Source organism: Podarcis liolepis, assembly GCF_965112155.1.
Source record: "Podarcis liolepis genome assembly, chromosome: 5".
NCBI lineage: Eukaryota > Metazoa > Chordata > Lepidosauria > Squamata > Lacertidae > Podarcis > Podarcis liolepis.
Window position 1 is genome coordinate 49,112,055 of NC_139556.1, and position 18,800 is coordinate 49,130,854.

Sequence of the window (18,800 nt, forward strand, 5' to 3'; positions counted from 1 at the left end):
GAAATAAACACTTTTGGATAGTGTGGCTTCTTCTCAGTTTGCTAACTCAACAATAAGCAGGATCAAAAAAATAATAATTAGGTGGAACAATACAACCTACCCATAGCCAAAACAAACAAAGCAATAGCCTGGGCTCTCACAGCCTGGCTGTTTAGTAATCCAACTGTAAGAAATATGATTCTAAAGGGTAATCAGCCCTCTGAAATGCAGAACACAACAAAAGCTATGGTTCTGAATGTACTCTTAACTTGCTGCCAAGTATGATTTAAAAAAGGTCTAAGCATTGAGCCAATTCACACCCATTTTCCCACTCATGAACAAATGGCACTTCTTCCTACCTACTGCCAAACTCTATCATTCCCCAAGATAGTTCATTCTAATTCAGGGCAAATGCCACTCTAGCTAGAAGTGCCCTCCTGAGACAACAGCCCAACATTCACGATTGCTTTGTGCCTGGATCCCAACTAACAAACAGAACTGAATTAGAACATTCAATATATGCCCTATTTCCAACCCACTCCAAAAAAAAAAAAAAAAAAAAAAAATAGACTACCACATAGTGACTAGACATAGCCACTTCCGACCATTTAGTAGCCCATAGGACAAGGCCATTGTCTGTCTGTAACACTGGGAACCACTGAACGGTTGGAACTTCCCCAATGGCAATCGGTGGTAAATCGTATATCTGCAAGTGATTTCTCGCCCTACCTTGTTGCAGTCAGCTCAGCAGACTCCAGAACAGTGTTGTGTCCATCTGAGATAATAGTGGTTAGTGGCTCTTTGGATGAGTTCACATCAGGCACCAATTTGATGGCATCGTCAGGAACAGAAGAACTGTGTGAAGCAAGACAGGGGGAAATAGTAAGACCACCCTTCTGAAATTATAGTCCTTTTAGGAGCATCTATCAGCTATACCTTTTGGGCAATTAGAGCTAGTAACAATTCCAGAATAGGAAACCTTCCCAGGCTTATCTACCATTACTTGCTTCCCTCACAAACTTCTTATTTGTTTTGAGTCTCCAAGTCATCTAAAAACTCCTGGTTGAGACAGTTCCTGAGCATGACAATCCACACCAGCGGGGAGGCACTGGAGAGATGTCATTCAGGTCCACAACAGACCATGCTCACCAGAATCATTTCACATTAGTGTTTTGATGTCTTCTGATGTTGCAGATATAACTGTGAGCTTTCCTAAGTCAAGAGAAGGACAACCTGAGCTTTGGTTAACTGCAGGAAAATGAAAAACTGTTGATGCATTGTTCAATCCTCTAATTAGGAGAGTCTGATGGAAGTGAGGATAGAGGGAAACAGATCAAGAAAGACCAGGCTATGAAAGCCTGTAAGAGCAAAGGAACCATGGGAAAATGTAAAGCTTGAAAATACAGACTCCCCACCTCCTAATATCCTCACAACTGGCATTGAGGTAGGCCAGCTAGCCCAAGGAACACAAAAAGTAAAAGCAGCCATTTTGGCCCAATTTCCCAAATATCACAGAATATTGTAAAAGCTTTCAAGGTCTCCAGAATATTCCACCAGGCTAGTTGCTAAACAGAGCAATCATGGGGGCAGGCAGGGAAGGAGGGAGGGAGGAAGCAGAAGAAATGTTGACTGATATTTAAGCCACAGAGACTGCATCCAACATCCAGTCATAGCTTTAAGATGGAATGTGGAAGTAGTAGCAGACATTCAAATAAGCTCCTTCCGGGTGCATGTATCAGGTTGCATCAAGGCCTACTGGGAACAAAACCTATAACAATAGCTGGATTTTCGAAATGGGGATTTGGTCATTGTTATACTTCTTGTTCTAAGCCAGACCTCAGTGCAACCTCATATCTTAAACACCAGCCAACCTTTTTCTTCCTCTTCCTGCTCTCTCATCATGCTGGTGACCACCTAGCGCAATGAACAGTTTTCAAGAACTAAAAAGCTTTCAGAATATCGTGTGATATTTTGGTTGGCCGAATAAAGAAATTGCCCCAATGAATGTGGATTTTGGCCCAAGGGGCAGATCTCTTGGAAGGGACTTGAACCTGCATCTTCCCACTCTTAGGTTCAACCCTTGACATCACACTAGCTCTCTTTGAGGACTAGTAATAGCCATTTGGGGGTGTGAAAATGCATAATCTTCATGTTATGCATGAAATTTCACATCCCCTGGGAATTTTACCTTTTTAGAAATCACTTCTGGCAACTTCCTAATACATAAAACAGAAGATACTCAACTTATCTAAACCCTGACACTGAAAATACCGAGCAGCTGGCTTCAAACTCATGAACAAAATGACAAAAACCCTGGTGTGTTTCAAGTCCAAAAATTAACAGAAATTTCTTCACACAGATGTAATTGAGAAATCTATCCAGATCTGACATTTGTTTAAAATATTTGGATCCACTCCATTGAAAGAAACAATATGCCTAACTGAAAACTGCTTTGACAAACAGCTCCATGAACTCTCACGCAGATGTGAAATGTACTGAGCAAACAGAGTTTTCAAAACAAAGCAATCTCTAAGGTAACTTTTGAGGAGAGGGAGAGGGAAAGGGCCATAGCTGCATAGAAGGGCCTCTGCTTGGCATGTAGAAGGTCCCAGATTCAACCCTCAGATAAGGCTGTGAATGGCCCCTGTCTAAAACCTGGACAGCTGCTATGGCTGCCAGTCAGTGTAAATGGCACTGGATAAACCAATAGTCTGACTCAATATAAGGCAGCTTCCTTAGTGCCGAGAAGTGGTGAGTTAGAAGATTCATTCCTATCTACTATATAAATTGTGGGGAACGCTTGGAAAGAAAAACCGGCTCAAGACCGTGTGCCTACTTAGGGGAAATGTTTCACAGCTTAACAACCAGCTGCTTGACAACAGCTGCAACACACACATTGTAAATGCATTCAGAAGATCAGCAGGCTCAGCCTGCAACCAGCTCATCAGCGGAGTAACACTTTGATCAGCAACAACACACACCCTGCTTACCAGTTTGCAGGTATCTGGGTCATGCCTGCTGAGATTGCACATACAAACCAATTTGATAGGACATGTTCAGCAGGTGAGGGGAGTGAATAAATAAGAATAATAAATATGGGAGCTCATCACAAGGTTAACTCTGTACTGTAAGCAAAGTTATAACAAGCTACTGCCTAGGAATCTTTTAAAGGCAGAAGTGGCCTTACTAAATTTGCCAGTTCCCTTGGGTAGACCATGGGTACTATCCGGTGGCAGGCATACTCAGAGTAGACCCACTGAAAACAATGAATTTCAATGAGTCTGCTCTGCGTATGACTGCACTGGATATCACTTAACTCTGTGCACTCTCATAAATAACAAAAGGCAGGTATTCCTAAATTTGGAGGTGCAGTTGTTTATTTGAGACTCATATTAATCCCCCAAACACCATAAAGATAAACTTTATGCCTAGAAGTTGTCTTTATGGTGTTTAAATAATTAATTTGAGGTTCAATATTTATTTTATTCATAAATCTAAATAAAATATTTATTCCAACCAAAGTTTTCAGTCAAGAAACAAATGCTTCTAAAAAAACGACTCTGTCATTCTATGTAACCAAACTACTCTAGATCATAAGTACAAGATTGAAGTGCTGATTAAATAACAGGATAAGTGAAACATAACTTACCTTCAGTTACTGAAGGCAAATATATGTTTAAATGGAGCACTTTGAGTATATTGACTTTCTAATTTTCATGAAACAATTTCAAAGAACAAGTGTATTTTTCCCAATCCCTATCCTGAAATCACTACCCTTCAAGTAATCAATAGATCCTTCTTTTTTTACTGAAATAAGCTTGAGTGCCTATGTTGTAAGGGAAAATAAATGTAAGGTGCTCTCAAAGCCTTAAGCGAAATGTGCTGAGGCAGGATAGCTCTAGCTTCTGATAACTACCAAATAAGAGATTACTGAAAATCCAAAGCTTTCAAGGAAAAAACTACCGAGCTCAGCAATGTAGCCTTTTTAAAGCATTTGACATTTTGTTTCAGAAATGACAGTTATCCAACTGAGAGAGTTCAGATGATCATATCTCCGTTAATAAACCAAGTTACAAACAAGCCTCTTGCTTACCCCTTCACATGAGCTGGAAAACAAACCAGGATGTATTCCATTAAAAATAGTTTCCCACTTGGTCTAAACCAGTAAACAGCTTCAGACCAAGCCAGGTTATTAAACCAATTTCAAAGCATGGTGTCTTGGGTTTAGACAAAATGGGAAGCATTTTAACTATAGTTAATGGAAGTTTGTTTGATCTTGCCCAAGGGTGAAGCAAAGGGACCCCTTAAACAGCATGATGTAACTAGTGGAGCACTTCTACAGCCATCAAAATTGTTGCTTCTTTTCTTTTTACCAGCTTTTGTGGTTTAGACAGCAGCCTGACATCCACACTAGACACGTGTGAAACCCTTTTACATCACATCTCCATGCCAGTAAAAGCTTCACATGCTGTAAAGTTGCACCCAAGCTTAGAAGCACTGCTAGAGACAAAGAGCATAGCTGGAAAACAGGTGGCAATCATAGCCAGAAAAGGGCTGCCAGTCTGAATCCATGCAGAAAAATGGGTATCACTGAATAGTGATATCAAAAGCATTGTCCATCCCAAAGGAACAAAAAGGGCTTTCCCCCTCAAGGGCACAAAAGTTATTGATGTGCCTAGAAACCTGAGGATGTACTATGTATAGCCACCCAAATCATACTCTCTTTATTGACACTTTATTGACATTTCTAATAACCCTGACTCTAAAGGACAGAGAGAGAGAGAGAGAGAGAGAGAGAGAGAGAGAGAGAATGCCACTCTAGAGAACTTCCTAAAGGAAACAACACAGCTCACCACTCTCCCTATAAGTAAACACAACGTATTCAGTCAGGACTGAAGCAGGCAAAAGAAAAATCAGACATCTGCAGATGAAAATATAATTTTACAGCAACCCTATGGAATCTTGGCAAGAAGGGAAGATCTTTTGCCAGGTGATGAGATTAGTCAGAAATAAAGAACTCCACCCCTGTGGTCCCCACGTTCCTTGTACACACCTTAAATTGTAAAGAACTTAATCATTCAATCTCAAGTTATTACAGTAAAAACCAGGGAGAAGGGGTTCCTAAGTCATAAATGTGAGTCATCACTAAATATAAGAGAGAAGAACAGTTTATGGAATGGCCTATATGCACTGCAACTTAGTCCATCCAAACCAGTCAGCCTGTGCATTTGCTGAGTGAAAAACCAATGGCTTGATTTTTTATAGGGTAGGCAACAAAGCCTAAAGTTGCAACTAGCCCAGAGTAGTCCAATAGAAGCCATCAGGAAGCCTAACACAATGGGGAGGAGGGAGAACCAAACATATGCTCCATATGTGCACAGCTCTCTTTCTGCTTTGTGCTTGCATTTGTCCAAAAATGGTTGCAAATGTATTCCGGTGGAACAACTTTGCCTTTTAATACTTTGCCTTCATAACAGGCAAAGATTCAGCCCTGACTCTCCATGACAGCAAAAGGTTTCAGCTGGTTACTTTCTCTCTCACTGCTCTTGGGTAAGATTCAAAACACGGATTGGGGCGGGTTAGGAAGTCAGCAATACAAGCCAACGCACTGAAACTGTATTCCGCAAGTCAAGCTAGGGTTTGACATAATTATGAGCAACAGGAAGAGCCAAAAAAAAGCATAATCAAGTGTAATCAGAAGGCAGGCAGGACCATCCACCATCAATCACTGCCAGTATGGTACAGTAGCTACAATCCCCACTTTGACCATAAGGGACTAAGTTCAAAACGCTGCTCAGCCTCGCCAAGAGCACTGGATGCTACTGCTGCAGACAACCTGCTCTCAGACCAACGTACCTCATAGGGTTGGTTTTAAGGATAAAATAAGATGCACAGATACTGGAACTGGCCTTGGACTTAGATGCACATTAAATATAAATCTGATCACCCACATAATTCAAACCTATGAGTGTTACAAGCAGAGAGCAGGTGCAGCCCAGTGCTTGCAACAGAACAGGCTTAGGAGGCTCGAACCACTTTAACATCAATACAAAAAAAAAAAGTTAGCACAAAGTTTTATGTTTTCTTTCTCTTCTGTATTCACAATAGACACAAACGGTACAGATAGTGCAAGACAAGACTCTGTGTGAAAGCAGCTCTACCGCCAGCTTAATCAGAAGCTGATCCTACTGAGTTTATACAGGACTTGTTTCCAAGTAGGCAACACTGACATCATTGTGGCAAATTTCCAAGGTACATTGATACAAAAGGAACCAGTGAGTTCAATAGCATGTACTCCTAAATAAACCTATACTCGATTGCCACCCAAGGCAGAAATCCTATACACTGACCAGAAGGTAAATCTCACTGAACTCATTGGAAGCACACTGTGCTTTCCCTGTGGGATGAAAACATTTTTCTTATGTGTTCCTTTTGTGTTATTTTAAACCAATCTTCAATTGTTGCTGTTTTGCACTGTCTCAAAAACTATTTTTGTCGTATGTTTGTAAATCACCTTGAGAAACATGTAAAAGGAGATTCATAAACTAATACTGTACATAATAATAGTGGGTTTAGGATCTGGGCTGTCAGTCTTATCATAAATGCTATGGAATTTTATTAAGCTTAAATGCAAGGATTTGGGGTTAAGTTCATAGATCGCAACTTTGGATAAGATCCTATACTGTATATATATAAAATAGCTTCATTGTGACCCACAAATTACTACCAAACCTCCCAGAAAATTATGAGTATGGGTCACAATGAGTTAAGCTGAACCCATCTGCCCTTTTATTAAAACAATAAACGTCAATCCCGATAATTGTCAGGCATGTCTGTTCAGTAACAAAAGCACTTGCTCTTCCTTGTGTTGTGACTACTCCGGGTTTTTTAAGCTTCCAATTTACAGCTCATAAAATCAGAAGCCAGAAGTTTCCCTGCGTAACAGGACCAACCAACCCACTATGTCTCCATGGAACTGGTAAACATATCCTGTGAGTCAGAGAAATTCGGGCACATTTCACAGCAATGTGCACAAACGTCTTCAACTGCCAGGATGTAAAGATTATGTATTCCTCTTTAATTTGTGCTGCGTGTCTGAGCGATTCAAGAAGGCACCTAAACTGTAAGAGTTATTATTTGGTACAATTAGCGGGGGAGGGAGGGCGTGTTATCACTAAACTACTTTTTAGAAGGGCACTTTTTGATATAGTTATCTAAGAACCTCCCACTTCCCCAATGTCATTTACTGGCAAGATCTGTAAAGCCAAACAATTACAACACTTACCAGAGCTATTGGGGCGGGGGGGCATCTATTGGACTCGTCACCAGCTTTAAGACAAAAACAAAACTCCAGAACTTCTCACCATCTACTGCAGAGCTAATTCCATGCCAGGAAGCGTTCGCTTCTTAGTCATTATAAAACATTCCAGCTTTCCAGTCAGAAACAAGGCACGCTCTAAAGTGGAATCCAGCAGAACTGAACACTGATCTCACACACGAGGGAATCAGCCTAGCAAAGTATCTCCAAACTCCTGCGTTCCGGGCTGCAGATCCCCCTCTGAACGGAAAGCTGCTGGGAAATTGAACCACACAAAAGGCCAGTGGCTATTAAAAAAAAAAAAAAACCACTGGAGGAGCCCAGCTTAAGAAGCTCCTCCCCCGATTCTCCCAAAGGAGAAGGGAGTATCTCCAGCGAACAGGCAGTAGTCCGAAGGCATCCGAGGCTGTCCCTGGAATGTCGGCACGCCTTCGACGCCCGCGCGCCCCAGCCAGTGCGTCTTCCTGAACTGTTCGGAAAGATCCCGAAGGAGATCCAAGTGCTGCTGGATCCCTAAGAGTTTGGAGTTCACACTGGCTCCCCCCTCCTCCTCGCAAAAGCAGCGTGTGGATGTGCCAGGGAAAACCAAACACGTGGGTTTCTCCCTCTTTCTCCACCCCGCCCCTCCTCTCTCTCTCTCTCCCTCTCCAGCGCCTACAGGAGTTGCTTTCCAGGACTTATTGAGTCATGACGAGCAGATCGCTGTTTTGAATTTTCGGCGGCGGCGGAGAAGCACTTTCCCCACGTACAGACGAGAGTTGCTCCCTCGACAGATTATACCAAATGACGCCATTCCAACCCGGGGCGGGCGGGCGGGGGAGTTTACCTCTTAGGCGTTCTCTTTGGAGGAGGAGAGGGGAAACACCACCATTTGCCCGCCCCCGCAGTTATGATTAGAACTGCTCTGGTTAACAGCTGGTGGAGAGGAGTTGAAAGAGACGCGGGAGGGGAGGGAGGGGAAGGAGCAGCGTCCCTTGATTGCGGCTGACAATGGAGTCCCCGGTTGGTGGCGGCGAGTTTCCCCGTCTGGCCGCCTCCTCGCCCTGCAAAACTCTTGACCTGCCATAAGCAGGGAAAGGGCCTTTTTGCTAGTCGCACAAGTGGGTGCTACGCCTCGCCAGCATATGAATTTGGCCCTCTTTCCGGCTCCACAAGGATTTTAGGGTAGGTTTGTGTTATTAATAATAGCCTTAACTCTGTGCATCTGTATTCCAAAGGAAGCCCCCACGGACTTCAGGGAGGCTTACTCTGAAGTAATGGGGCCAGCTAAGGATTGAGGCCTAACACAGCTGCTCCCCTGGAATTCAGAAGGGTTGGGAAGCAGTGACACTTAAAATATGACATCTTTCCACTCCCTACTACTGGGGGGAAAGTACAGTACCTGTGGACATATGAGGATGGGCTTGTTGCATATATTTAGGCGCGAGGTGAAAACATTGCACTTCAACCCAGCCTTGGGCTAATTGGTTTTTGGTTTGGTTTAGTTTGATTACACATTTTCTGTTCTTTTTTGGTATTTTTATGTTGTGAACCGCTCTGTGATCTTCAGATGAAGGGCGATATACAGATTTAATAAACAATACAAATAATATAGGTTGACCATTAGTAGTTCAGACTAAGTGTAGCAGAAGTTGATTTGTATACTTCAGGACACATACAGACAAACATGCACACACTTTGGTTTGTATGTCTGTCACTATCATTAGGGAAAGCAAACTTGTGGGGTAGAGCAGGCAGAGAGTTAGACTTGCATTGTAGAGGCCTGGGTTCAAATCCTCATTCAGGCCTAAAACTCGCTAGAAGACCTTGGGCCAGTCATCTTCATTCATTCAAACTTGCCTCTCAAAACCATTGTGAGAATAAAATGAGGGCAATTCCTAAGGATGCACCCCTTGCTTCTTAGAAAAAGTTTACACAAACATAGTGGAATTGAAACAGTCAAAGAGATAGTAAAATAGTACAAATGCTCTATCTAGGGTGGATGTGAGAGCTTGGTCTTGTATTCCTAGGGTATTCTGGAGCAATCCCCATCCCCAGCCCAGAAAATCAAAAAGAAAAGATTGGATGGATCACCTTTCTTTTGCTGTATGTTGCCTTGTCTCTAGCTCTAAAAAAAAAATCAACACTGACTCTGGTATGACAAAAAACAGAACTCCTAACAAAGCAAAGCTGTTACTGCTGCTGGTGGAAACTATGATTCCCTCACTTCCTCTAAGATCAATAAGCACTAGGAGCTGGAAAGAAGAGCAAAGTGAATACTTTTGTTTTATGCCGGGTTTCTTTTGATATGTTAGAGCAGGGATGGGGAACTTGGGGCCCTGCATGTGTTGCTGGCCTGTCCCCAAAAACCTATGGAAAGCCACAGTTCACCTCTGCTCTGGAGGAAACAACCTGGCTGTGTTCTGTACTTGATTGCTATACACTCAGATGTCCTGTGACAAAAAAGAGTCACCTGTACTAAAATACTTTCTAGAACTAGCCCTACCATAGAGCAGGCAAAAGCACCATCGGGTATGGTTAGATGAAGGCATGAACAGATGTTTAATAGTGTAGCAAAACTTTTCTTTTCAAGTGTTAGGCCTAGATAACACATGCATTCTTAATATACTAGTTAGCCGGCACCTGAAAGACAGAAAAATAAGAGGATACACTTTACAGAAGCAACTTACTTTGGCAAAAGGCTTAACCGATAAGTGAGTGATCTGTTGGATTACAGAGAACACTTTGTTGGCATGGGAGAAAAGTAGCTCTTAATGGTTAGCTACATAGAAAGCGAAGTTAGCTAACAGTGTTTCCAGTCCCTTGAGGAAGATAATAGCTCTGTCAAAAAGAAAAGATCTGAATTGTCAATGCATTGCATTGTTTGTATTATAGTCTGCAATGATGACTCCTCTTCACTAGGCATTTTCCTCTATAAAACACCCTTGTGTATTGAAGGACTTTTAAGCTTCCATATCCCAATGTGCCTTTATGCTGCAATTCTTGATCTTTGGGTATAAGGAGCACTCTGCACTTGATTTCTACTTTACAGCATGTTATGATGTCTGTACTGATATGTTAAGCTTTCTGGGGCAGGGTGGGAGCTTCATTCTTTTGGAATTCAAAGTTGACCAAGGAAGAGCCACAGCTCACTGCTAGAACTCATGCTTTGCATGTAGAAATCCCAGGTTCAACCCCAGCTTGTGCAGGTAGGCCTTGGAAAAGCCTCTGCTTGTAACCTTGACAGTCAGCATAGATAATCCTGAGCTAATACTGACTAAGGCTCTCTGACTCAGTAGAACACAGCTTCTCATGCTCCCAGGATCACCCCTATGATTCTAGGGTGGCTTGCAGGCATCCCCTTTGAGGAGTAGTATCTGAGAAGTTATTGTCAAGCCCTCAGTTGCTATGATACACACGTTCATTTTTCTGCCCTCCGTGAAGTCAAACCAGTTTTGTAAGTTTCTATAGCACTTCAAGTACTGCACAGCACATGAAAAAAGCCCAAATTATTTTCCAGCAAGAGAACTAAATAGGCACTTAAATGAGTACTTTGCGGATAGTTCCTGTGACATGACTCATCTATCAAAGTGGGCTCTAGTCCTTGAAATTTATGCCCTAATATATTAATCTTTAAGGGACTAAAGGACTCTGTTTTTAAGATGTTACTGGTGCCCAGAGTTTCACCACCTGGTCTGCAGGTTGGAAGGCAGATGTTTGCAGCTTGGAGGAAAGGAGGAGAGTCATGGTCCACTGTGTGTACAGTCAAAAATGGCATGGGCATAGTAGAGGCTATATAAGCCTGCACCTCCACAGTTTCCAGCACCCACTTTACCCGCCCTGGTTCGTAGTATGGACTTTTGCCAACCAATTTTGGGCTCACTCACATATTGGTCTCTGTAAGCATGTATCATCTGCTTTGGGGGCCCAAGCTGAGAGGGGACAGGAACACCTCCCCTTTCATCTCTAGAAGGATATCTTGCTGCTCCTCATCTTTGAAAGGGTGGGCACCCTAGCATACTGCAGGCCAGGGCTACCAAGGTATTTCCCACACTGTTTCGGTTTATCTTCCTGCTGTTAAGCATTACAGTGGCCTGCAGTGGTTAAAAGGTAAAGGTAAAGGACCCCTGACAGTTAAGTCTAGTCGCAAACAACGCTGGGGTTGCAGCACTCATCTCGCCTTACTGGCCGAGGGAGCCGACGTTTGTCCACAGGCAGTTTTTCCGGGTCATGTAGCCAGCATGACTAAGCTGCTTCTGGTGAAACCAGAGCAGTGCATGGAAACGCCATTTACCTTCCCGCCGGAGCGGTACCTATTTATCTACTTGCACTTTGACATGCAGTGGTTAGACTATGTCTATTGTTTATTGAACATTCATTATGTTTAAGTGACAGTTACACAGCAAAGAGCATTCATTCTGATTTGCTTGTGGGGTGTTTATGTATCTTCCTGTTATTCATTTACCCCATCACTTTCCAAATGACAAAAAGTCTGCTGCTTGTTTGTTTTTAAGTGCATTTGTTGCACTAGAGTGACAGCTCACTTTAATCTGATTTAATTGCGCAAACCCAAATTTTTGCTACGTGCTTGAATCCCTGCTGCAGCATAGTGGCAGTCTGGAGGGGCACCCCTAGATTTTCATGAACTACCCTTTTCACTTTGTACTGGGTTCTTGAGGAAATATTAATTTCTTTTTTGATACTATACTATTTAGCCTCATTCCTCAACTTAGCAGCTATGGGTGTCTTTTTGTAAGCCAACAAAATGACTCAAATAGTGCTATCTTATGCATGATTAACCAGAAATAAATTCCAGTGAGTTACAAGGACTTAATATTCAACTGTAGCTCCAATTTTAGCTGAGCATATATGTCAATTTTCCGATACAATTTCTGAAAACTGAAGTGGAGCCTTATATTTAAAACCACTTCCTGCTCATGAATTTAAAACTCCTGGGAGTCATTTGTGGTGACTGAAAATTAGAGCCATGCACAAATCAGGAGCCGTGGTCTTGAGGGTTCTTAAGAGCTTTCCCTTTCTGTTCCAATTTGCATCAGTGCGATTCTGGGGTTTTGAATCCCTGAGACATATAAACCCCTACAAACCTAAGCAATGAAATGTTCCATGAAGCCACCAAAAATCGACTGAGTGCTGTGAAATCATGACATTTTGCATAGTTTCCAGCTGAAAACAAAAACTGGCTCAAGACAACTTGAAAGACAGCCAGAACTAGAAGAAAGGATTTGTCATCGTCATCCCCCACAAAAAAAAATATCAGTAATCAATCTGCCTTTTTCTTAGGCTTGGTGACAAAATCCAAGAAGCGTTTTTTTGGGGCTTTTTTTGCATTCCATTCAAATATTGTCAATTGTTTATAACATACTAATATTTCAAAACAATAAAACTCCTAATATGTCCCTTTATCGGCTCTTCACAGGGTATGGGATAATGACCTCCTGGTGCAGACTAGCATTTGGCTTTGATTTAGGCTAAAGAACAGGGCTTGGGAACCTCAACCCTTCAAAAGTTATTGGACTGAAAGTTGCATCAGCTCCAGCCAGCAAGACCAATGGTAAGGGAAGGTGTTAACCATAGTCCGGCAACTTCTGGAGAGCCACAGGTTCCTCATCCCTGCTAGAGAAGCATTTGGTCCTGTGTGTGAAAGCTCTCTTCCTCTCCATTTGTAAATATACTGCATTTCACCCTCACCTTTAGTTTTCTCCTCCTGCTTTCACATTTGCGCCTGCAGTGAAGATTCCACCAAAGAGCCACATAGTATCGTGAAACCTTTGCATAGCCACCCAAACCAAGCAGATGGCAGGGGCCATTAGAACACAGCTAATGCAAATCTTAACTCCTGGATTTGGTGTAGAGCAGGCATAGGCAGACTCGGCCCTCCAGATGTTTTTGGCCTACAACTCCCATGATCCCTAGCTAGCAGGACCAGTGGTCAGGGATGATGGGAATTGTAGTCCCAAAACATCAGGAGGGCCGAGTTTGCCTATGCCTTGTGTGGAGACTACAGCCATCCCTGAAGGCAATGATGGACCATTGGGCCCAGATAAGGTGTGATATCCAGCACCCATGGCTAGCGTTAGCCTGCTTCTACGTTACTGCTTGCTTGTTAACCATTTTACATCCAGAAATTTCAAGCTGCACTTCCTGGATGAATGACCACCTGGGAACCATGTGTATCTTGAGTTCTGTGATGGAAGAAAGGCTGGGATATGAAAGCAAGGAAATAAATATTTCTGTTGAGCCCTCGCTCTGTGCTTTGTTTGACCAGCTGCTGTTGCTGACAAGCCTTCTTGCATTTCTTCCTAACTTGCTTCTGGCATGCATTCTAGGTTCACGTCAACTCCCTGGGAACCAGCCCTACCCCACCCCCATTTTGATTTCTGTCTTCCCTAGACTTTGAAAGACTGGTTTCCTGCCTTCAGCCTTTTTTTCTTTTCTTTTCTTTTCTTTTTTTGCCTAGACAGGCAACCATGCTTCATTCATTTTGCTTCAGCTTCTTTACTTGTTAAGATCTCTGGCTTGGATTAAAGTGTGTCCATCCTGGTCCTATCATATTCCCAACTAGTCGTTCCTGACCCAAGTTCCTCATATAGGTCCATCACACTGGAAGCTGGTGGAGGGCTATCCACCAGTTCCAAGCACTCTTTTTATAAATTAGCTCAAACTTTTGCCTGTAAATATGCCTAAATAAAACTTGTAGTCAACAGACAATCTGCCTTTCATTGTGAGGCTAACCCACTTGTTAAAAAGTTTCATTTGAGAAGCTAGGGCAGCTTTCCTCTGCATGCTGCAGAAGCTATTATTAGCTGTGGTATTTCTAGAAGGAAGGGAGTGCCTAACAGACCTATCACTGCAGTGAATTTCAAAAACTTCATCTAATCACAAAAGTGCCCTGAACTTGAAAAGTATCATACTGATAATGCCTGTCACTGATCTATAAAGGGAACGAATGTAACAGAAGTGTGCAAACTCTAGATGAGTTTCTACCAGATGAAGATGTAAAGCAAGCTTCTCGCATTATTACAATACCTGCAGCATTGGTGCATCGCCTGCTGCTTTGGGGGCCTCTAGAAGGCCAGGATTCTAATCTAACATACACACCCAAACAACACAGAGATGTGCTTTGAGGTGCTGAATACAGAATTGCAGTCTGAATCAGCCCCATTATATTAAATGGGACCTACTTCTGAGTGGGTCCAGTGATCAAGAAAGAGGCCATAGAGGGGAAAGATAGGCATGTGGGGCTCATCAGCCTGGAAGGTAGCCCATCTAGGAGAAGGAAGAAACTGACATTAAACCTCTGTGCTATTGTGAGACATCTTCAGGAGAAGAAAAGGCTAAGGAGTAAACCCTACAGAAATCCGGAGTGCAGTCCCTAAAGCGGTTGGATAGCGCCTTGTATGCCTCCTTCCAGTAACTCCTGCAGCCAAACATAATGCTCTGCTTTTCTTTGGAGCACACCAGCGAAGCTGAGAGGGGGTGGGTCATTGTCTGGGTAGCCCAGGACCTCCATATACAATGCCTATGTTTTTTGCCACAGCGGTTTGGCTTCACTCCCCAAGGTGTACTTCATTGTCTCAAGACAGACAGATGCCAACTTCTGAGTTGACATGTATAGGATTGTTCAGTTAGTGTAATAGCTGCATTTTCAGCTGCAACAGTTAAGAGCACTTTCCATTCATACAAACCTGGGCATATATGGAAAAATTCACAGTAAAATGCTGATAAATTTTCCACGAGGGCTTCTTTTTGGGGTGTGGGAATCACGAACTGATGTGGAAACGCAGAGATCTGAACTTAAGACTGAGGAAATGAGAGATTCGCCCGCCACTACCACAAATCAGGTGCAGCAGAGGGTACTGTCCATCTGCCAGCCTGGCCAGAGGCTTCATTTTGTCCTTCACCTCAGGTGGCAAAGTGTCTTGGGCTCACCCTTGGGAGGCTACATTTGAGTGTAAAAGGGGTGCATGGAGGGAGGCTGCTTACCCCATTTAATTCCAATCCCTTTTAAAGATTAAAGTTACCCACCCAAAGTTGTTTTTCTTTTCCATCGGGGGGGGGGGGAGAGAGAAGACATGGGAGTGCCTGAAGCTCTCCTGTATCGCCAGACATGTGAAAAAGCAGCTTGGGCAGGTAAATCTGAACTGGGGAAAATGCCAGAGAGGAAAGAGTTAAGCAGCCACTCCCTGTCTGCCTTATTTCCACTCAGGTACAAATTTGGGTTATTTAAAAAAACAAAACAAAAAAAACCCACTATGGAGGATAGAATGACAGAACACTGAGTAACATAGAAGTTTGAACTTTAAAAAGGTAATTTTCACCTGAATCAGACTAATTACTTGTTTGCATCTTCCTCCCTTCCTCCCTCTCTGGCTTGAGTCATTAGGAACTCTTTGTTCAATCTAGAGGTGTTCCTTCTCCCCTGGACAGGTCCCAAGTTTTGTGAAATACTATGCCAGCAAACAATACTCAGTAGCTGCTCTTTGTTTTAAGCAGGCCTGATGAGTCACACACCAGAAATCTCATGCATGCTCAAAGTGTACTTGCCCAAAGTTTTAAAACAGGCAGATTTTGCCCACACATACCTAAAACTGAACACACTCCCGCTGATGGCTCTTGAAACACCACCACCACCAGGTGGAAAACATTGGATCCAAATGACAGAGGGCACAGGATAGCAACAATAAGAAAGAAGAGGAGGGAAATTCCAAGGATGGTCTGTGGCCAACGTTGCAACATAACATTAGGGTGCCTATAATACTTCAGTGAAAGTAACCCTATGAGTGGGCTGTACAGAGCACTATAAAAAGCAGGAGTGGGCAAACTGTTAGCAGCTACAGCTACTCTTCCTCCTGTAATTGTGAATTCCTGTAATAAGCAAGTCTGGGCAAAGACATTTCCCCCTCTTAATTGCCTTGGGAAGTCCTTGATTCTTGAATCTCTGCTTCACATTCTATATCCCTGTCTCTGCAGCATACAAAACATACATATCCATAGGCGTGGAGCATTAAAAAAATCTGCAAAAAGCAACAGCTGCTGCCACATGGGACAAATACTCAGACAGAAAAAACAGGTGATAACAAATTCTTGATGCATGTGCAAGCATGAAGCAATGGAGTTATGAATTGCAGCTGCTGCACAATTTACAGCCCAGTTTGCCACAGGTATCCAAGTATGCCACCCATTATTTTAAAATGGATGCACACTCTGCCCTTTATTCTCTCTGAGTGTTTGGAGCAGATACACCAGGGGTCAGCAAACTTTTTCAGCAGGGTCCACTGTCCCTCAGACCTTGTGGGGAGCCAGACTATATTTTTTGGGGGGGATGAACAAATTCCTATGCCCCACAAATAACCCAGAGATACGTTTTAAATAAAACCACACATTCTATTCATGAAAAAACACCAGGCAGGCCCCACAAATAACCCAGAGGTGCATTTTAAATAAAAGGACACATTCTACTCATGTAAAAATATGCTGATTCCTGGACCGTCCGTGGCCAGATTTAGAAGGTGATTGGGCTGGATCCGGCCCCAGGCCTTAGTTTGCCTACCCATGAGATACACAAACCAGCTGTACCTTATTCAGAAAGGAAATGTAATGCATCTACCATATAATACAGCAACGAAAAGCAAGGAGCCAAAGAACAATGCACTAGGCATTTTGAGGCAGTTAAAAGCTTCAACCTGCATAATTTTCCCTAATGCATCATTTCTCATGAATCTCATAATTTCTCCAAAGCCGCCAGATACTTCCCTTATGAAATGTCACAGCTTCTCCTCTAAAAAGTAGAAGCACAAAGGGCAATTTGTTTTTGAATCAGCTATATAGTATATTCCATTTACAGGTAGGTAGCCGTGTTGGTCTGCCATAGTCAAAATAAAAAAATTCCTGCCAGTAGCACCTTAAAGACCAACTAAGTTAGTTCTTGGTATGAGCTTTCGTGTGCATGCTGAAGAAGTATCTGAAGAAGTGTGCATGCACACGAAAGCTCATACCAAGAACTAACTTAGTTGGTCTTTAAGGTGCTACTGGCAGGAATTTTTTTATTTTGAGTATATTCCATGTATGTCATACATGCTTACTAGGCAGCTGTTTATTACAAGCCCAACTGGAAAAAGCCACACACACCCTAAGTATGTGACAAGAGCTAAGGCTACTGTTTACACAACCTGCCTCATACTGTTTATATGCTCTGCCAAATGCACCATATTAATACGACATGAACAGTATTGCAGGTAGGGCAATTCTTAAGTGAGATGTAGCAAAGCTCACATCCCTCTGGAATGGCTTCTGGACACCCAAAAGGTGAGACATTTCCCACCAGCATATCATCATGCAGAAAGGTTCACCCTACTAAAACGTTGCATGCCAGCTAGCTGTCAATGGTGCAAGAAGCTCTTCTCCCCCTCCTCTCAAAAGTTTTGTTAACCCATTTGGAAGTCACACTATCTAGCCTGGAAACACTTGCCTTAATTCCAGATGTGTAAGAGCTGCTATGCTTACTTGGGTGGGGAGGGAAGGGAGGAGAAGGAAAGCAATGTTGCATTAAAACACGCCCTATTATTAATCTGCATGACCCAATGCTGAATCCTAACACTAAAAAAGAGAGCCAACCTTGCTAAACCCTGCTAAATGTTGACTTAAATTATAAGTACCAGTTACAAGCTGTCGGAACCCCTCCATTTCCTTTAACATTGTTAATTTATCATCACTGGCGCTACAAAGTGGCAGTGAAACCAACATGCCATTTTTGTGTCTGATACGTGCACCTGCAAAGAACAATTCTTTAAACAGAGCACTACCCACCCTCTGAAAGAGTTAGTGCTGTTCACTGTACCTTTCTATTCTGATGCCTTCTCTTGCCTCATCTGAGGTGCCTTTGGCTGCTAGCTCTACAGCGTCCTTCTCAGGTACAGCAAGGAGAGAGTGACAGAGCTCAGGAGAATTGCTGAGGTTATGGAAAAAGGAGGGACACTGTTAGAGGGGGGGGAGGCCATCATGTCATAGGCTTGAGAATTATTAACACACAGCTTATCCTAAAATTTGGAGTACATATATTTTTTTAACCTACAAAATACACCTACAATATACACTTTGGCTATCAGTGGGATTAGATTTAAATATATATATATATATAGCTCTAGGAATGGGGGTAAAAGTTAAGGACTGTAACCAGTGACTAACTTACCAAAATCAATTAATCCCCCCCCCAAAAAAAATGCACTCCAAGAATGAATAATAAGATGCAACCCTAAAACTTCTTCCTCACTTCTGATCCTCCAAGTCTGGGAGGAGGGGACGGAGAGAGGCACATCCTGTCAATCTGCTGATTTTCTCCCTGGCCTGCAGCTTTGAATGGCCCAGGTGCTCCCTCTGTGGGAGAACCAGGCAACCAAAATATCCTGGACATGCAAATCTCAGATTAAAAATCCCACACATCTGAACACCTATTTTGACTGCAAGAATACAATATACCAACTGAAATCCCAATTAGTCAAATGAA

The 18,800-nt window shown here is 42.8% G+C and overlaps 1 protein-coding gene and 1 long non-coding RNA gene across 39 annotated transcripts in view; one reads left to right on the plus strand and one right to left on the minus strand.

Moving 5' to 3' along the window:
* Positions 1-18,800, minus strand: part of TACC2 (transforming acidic coiled-coil containing protein 2) — a 172,682-nt gene that overhangs the window by 98,195 nt on the left and 55,687 nt on the right. For 30 of the 38 annotated variants that reach the window (XM_083506055.1, XM_083506087.1, XM_083506052.1 and 27 more), the window contains 2 exons: positions 18,135-18,245; positions 709-834 (listed from right to left, as the gene is read on the minus strand). In XM_083506055.1, coding sequence (XP_083362181.1) covers positions 709-834; positions 18,135-18,245 — 237 coding nt within the window. Of the gene's footprint in view, positions 1-708; positions 835-7,264; positions 8,241-18,134; positions 18,246-18,800 lie in introns of those variants that run through there. The other 8 variants (XM_083506072.1, XM_083506069.1, XM_083506070.1 and 5 more) reach the window with 2 other exon arrangements.
* Positions 8,783-18,536, plus strand: LOC310708226. The gene is made up of 4 exons (XR_014526929.1): positions 8,783-14,660; positions 14,835-16,635; positions 16,707-17,124; positions 17,351-18,536. It is a non-coding gene; the product is annotated as an uncharacterized lncRNA (long non-coding RNA).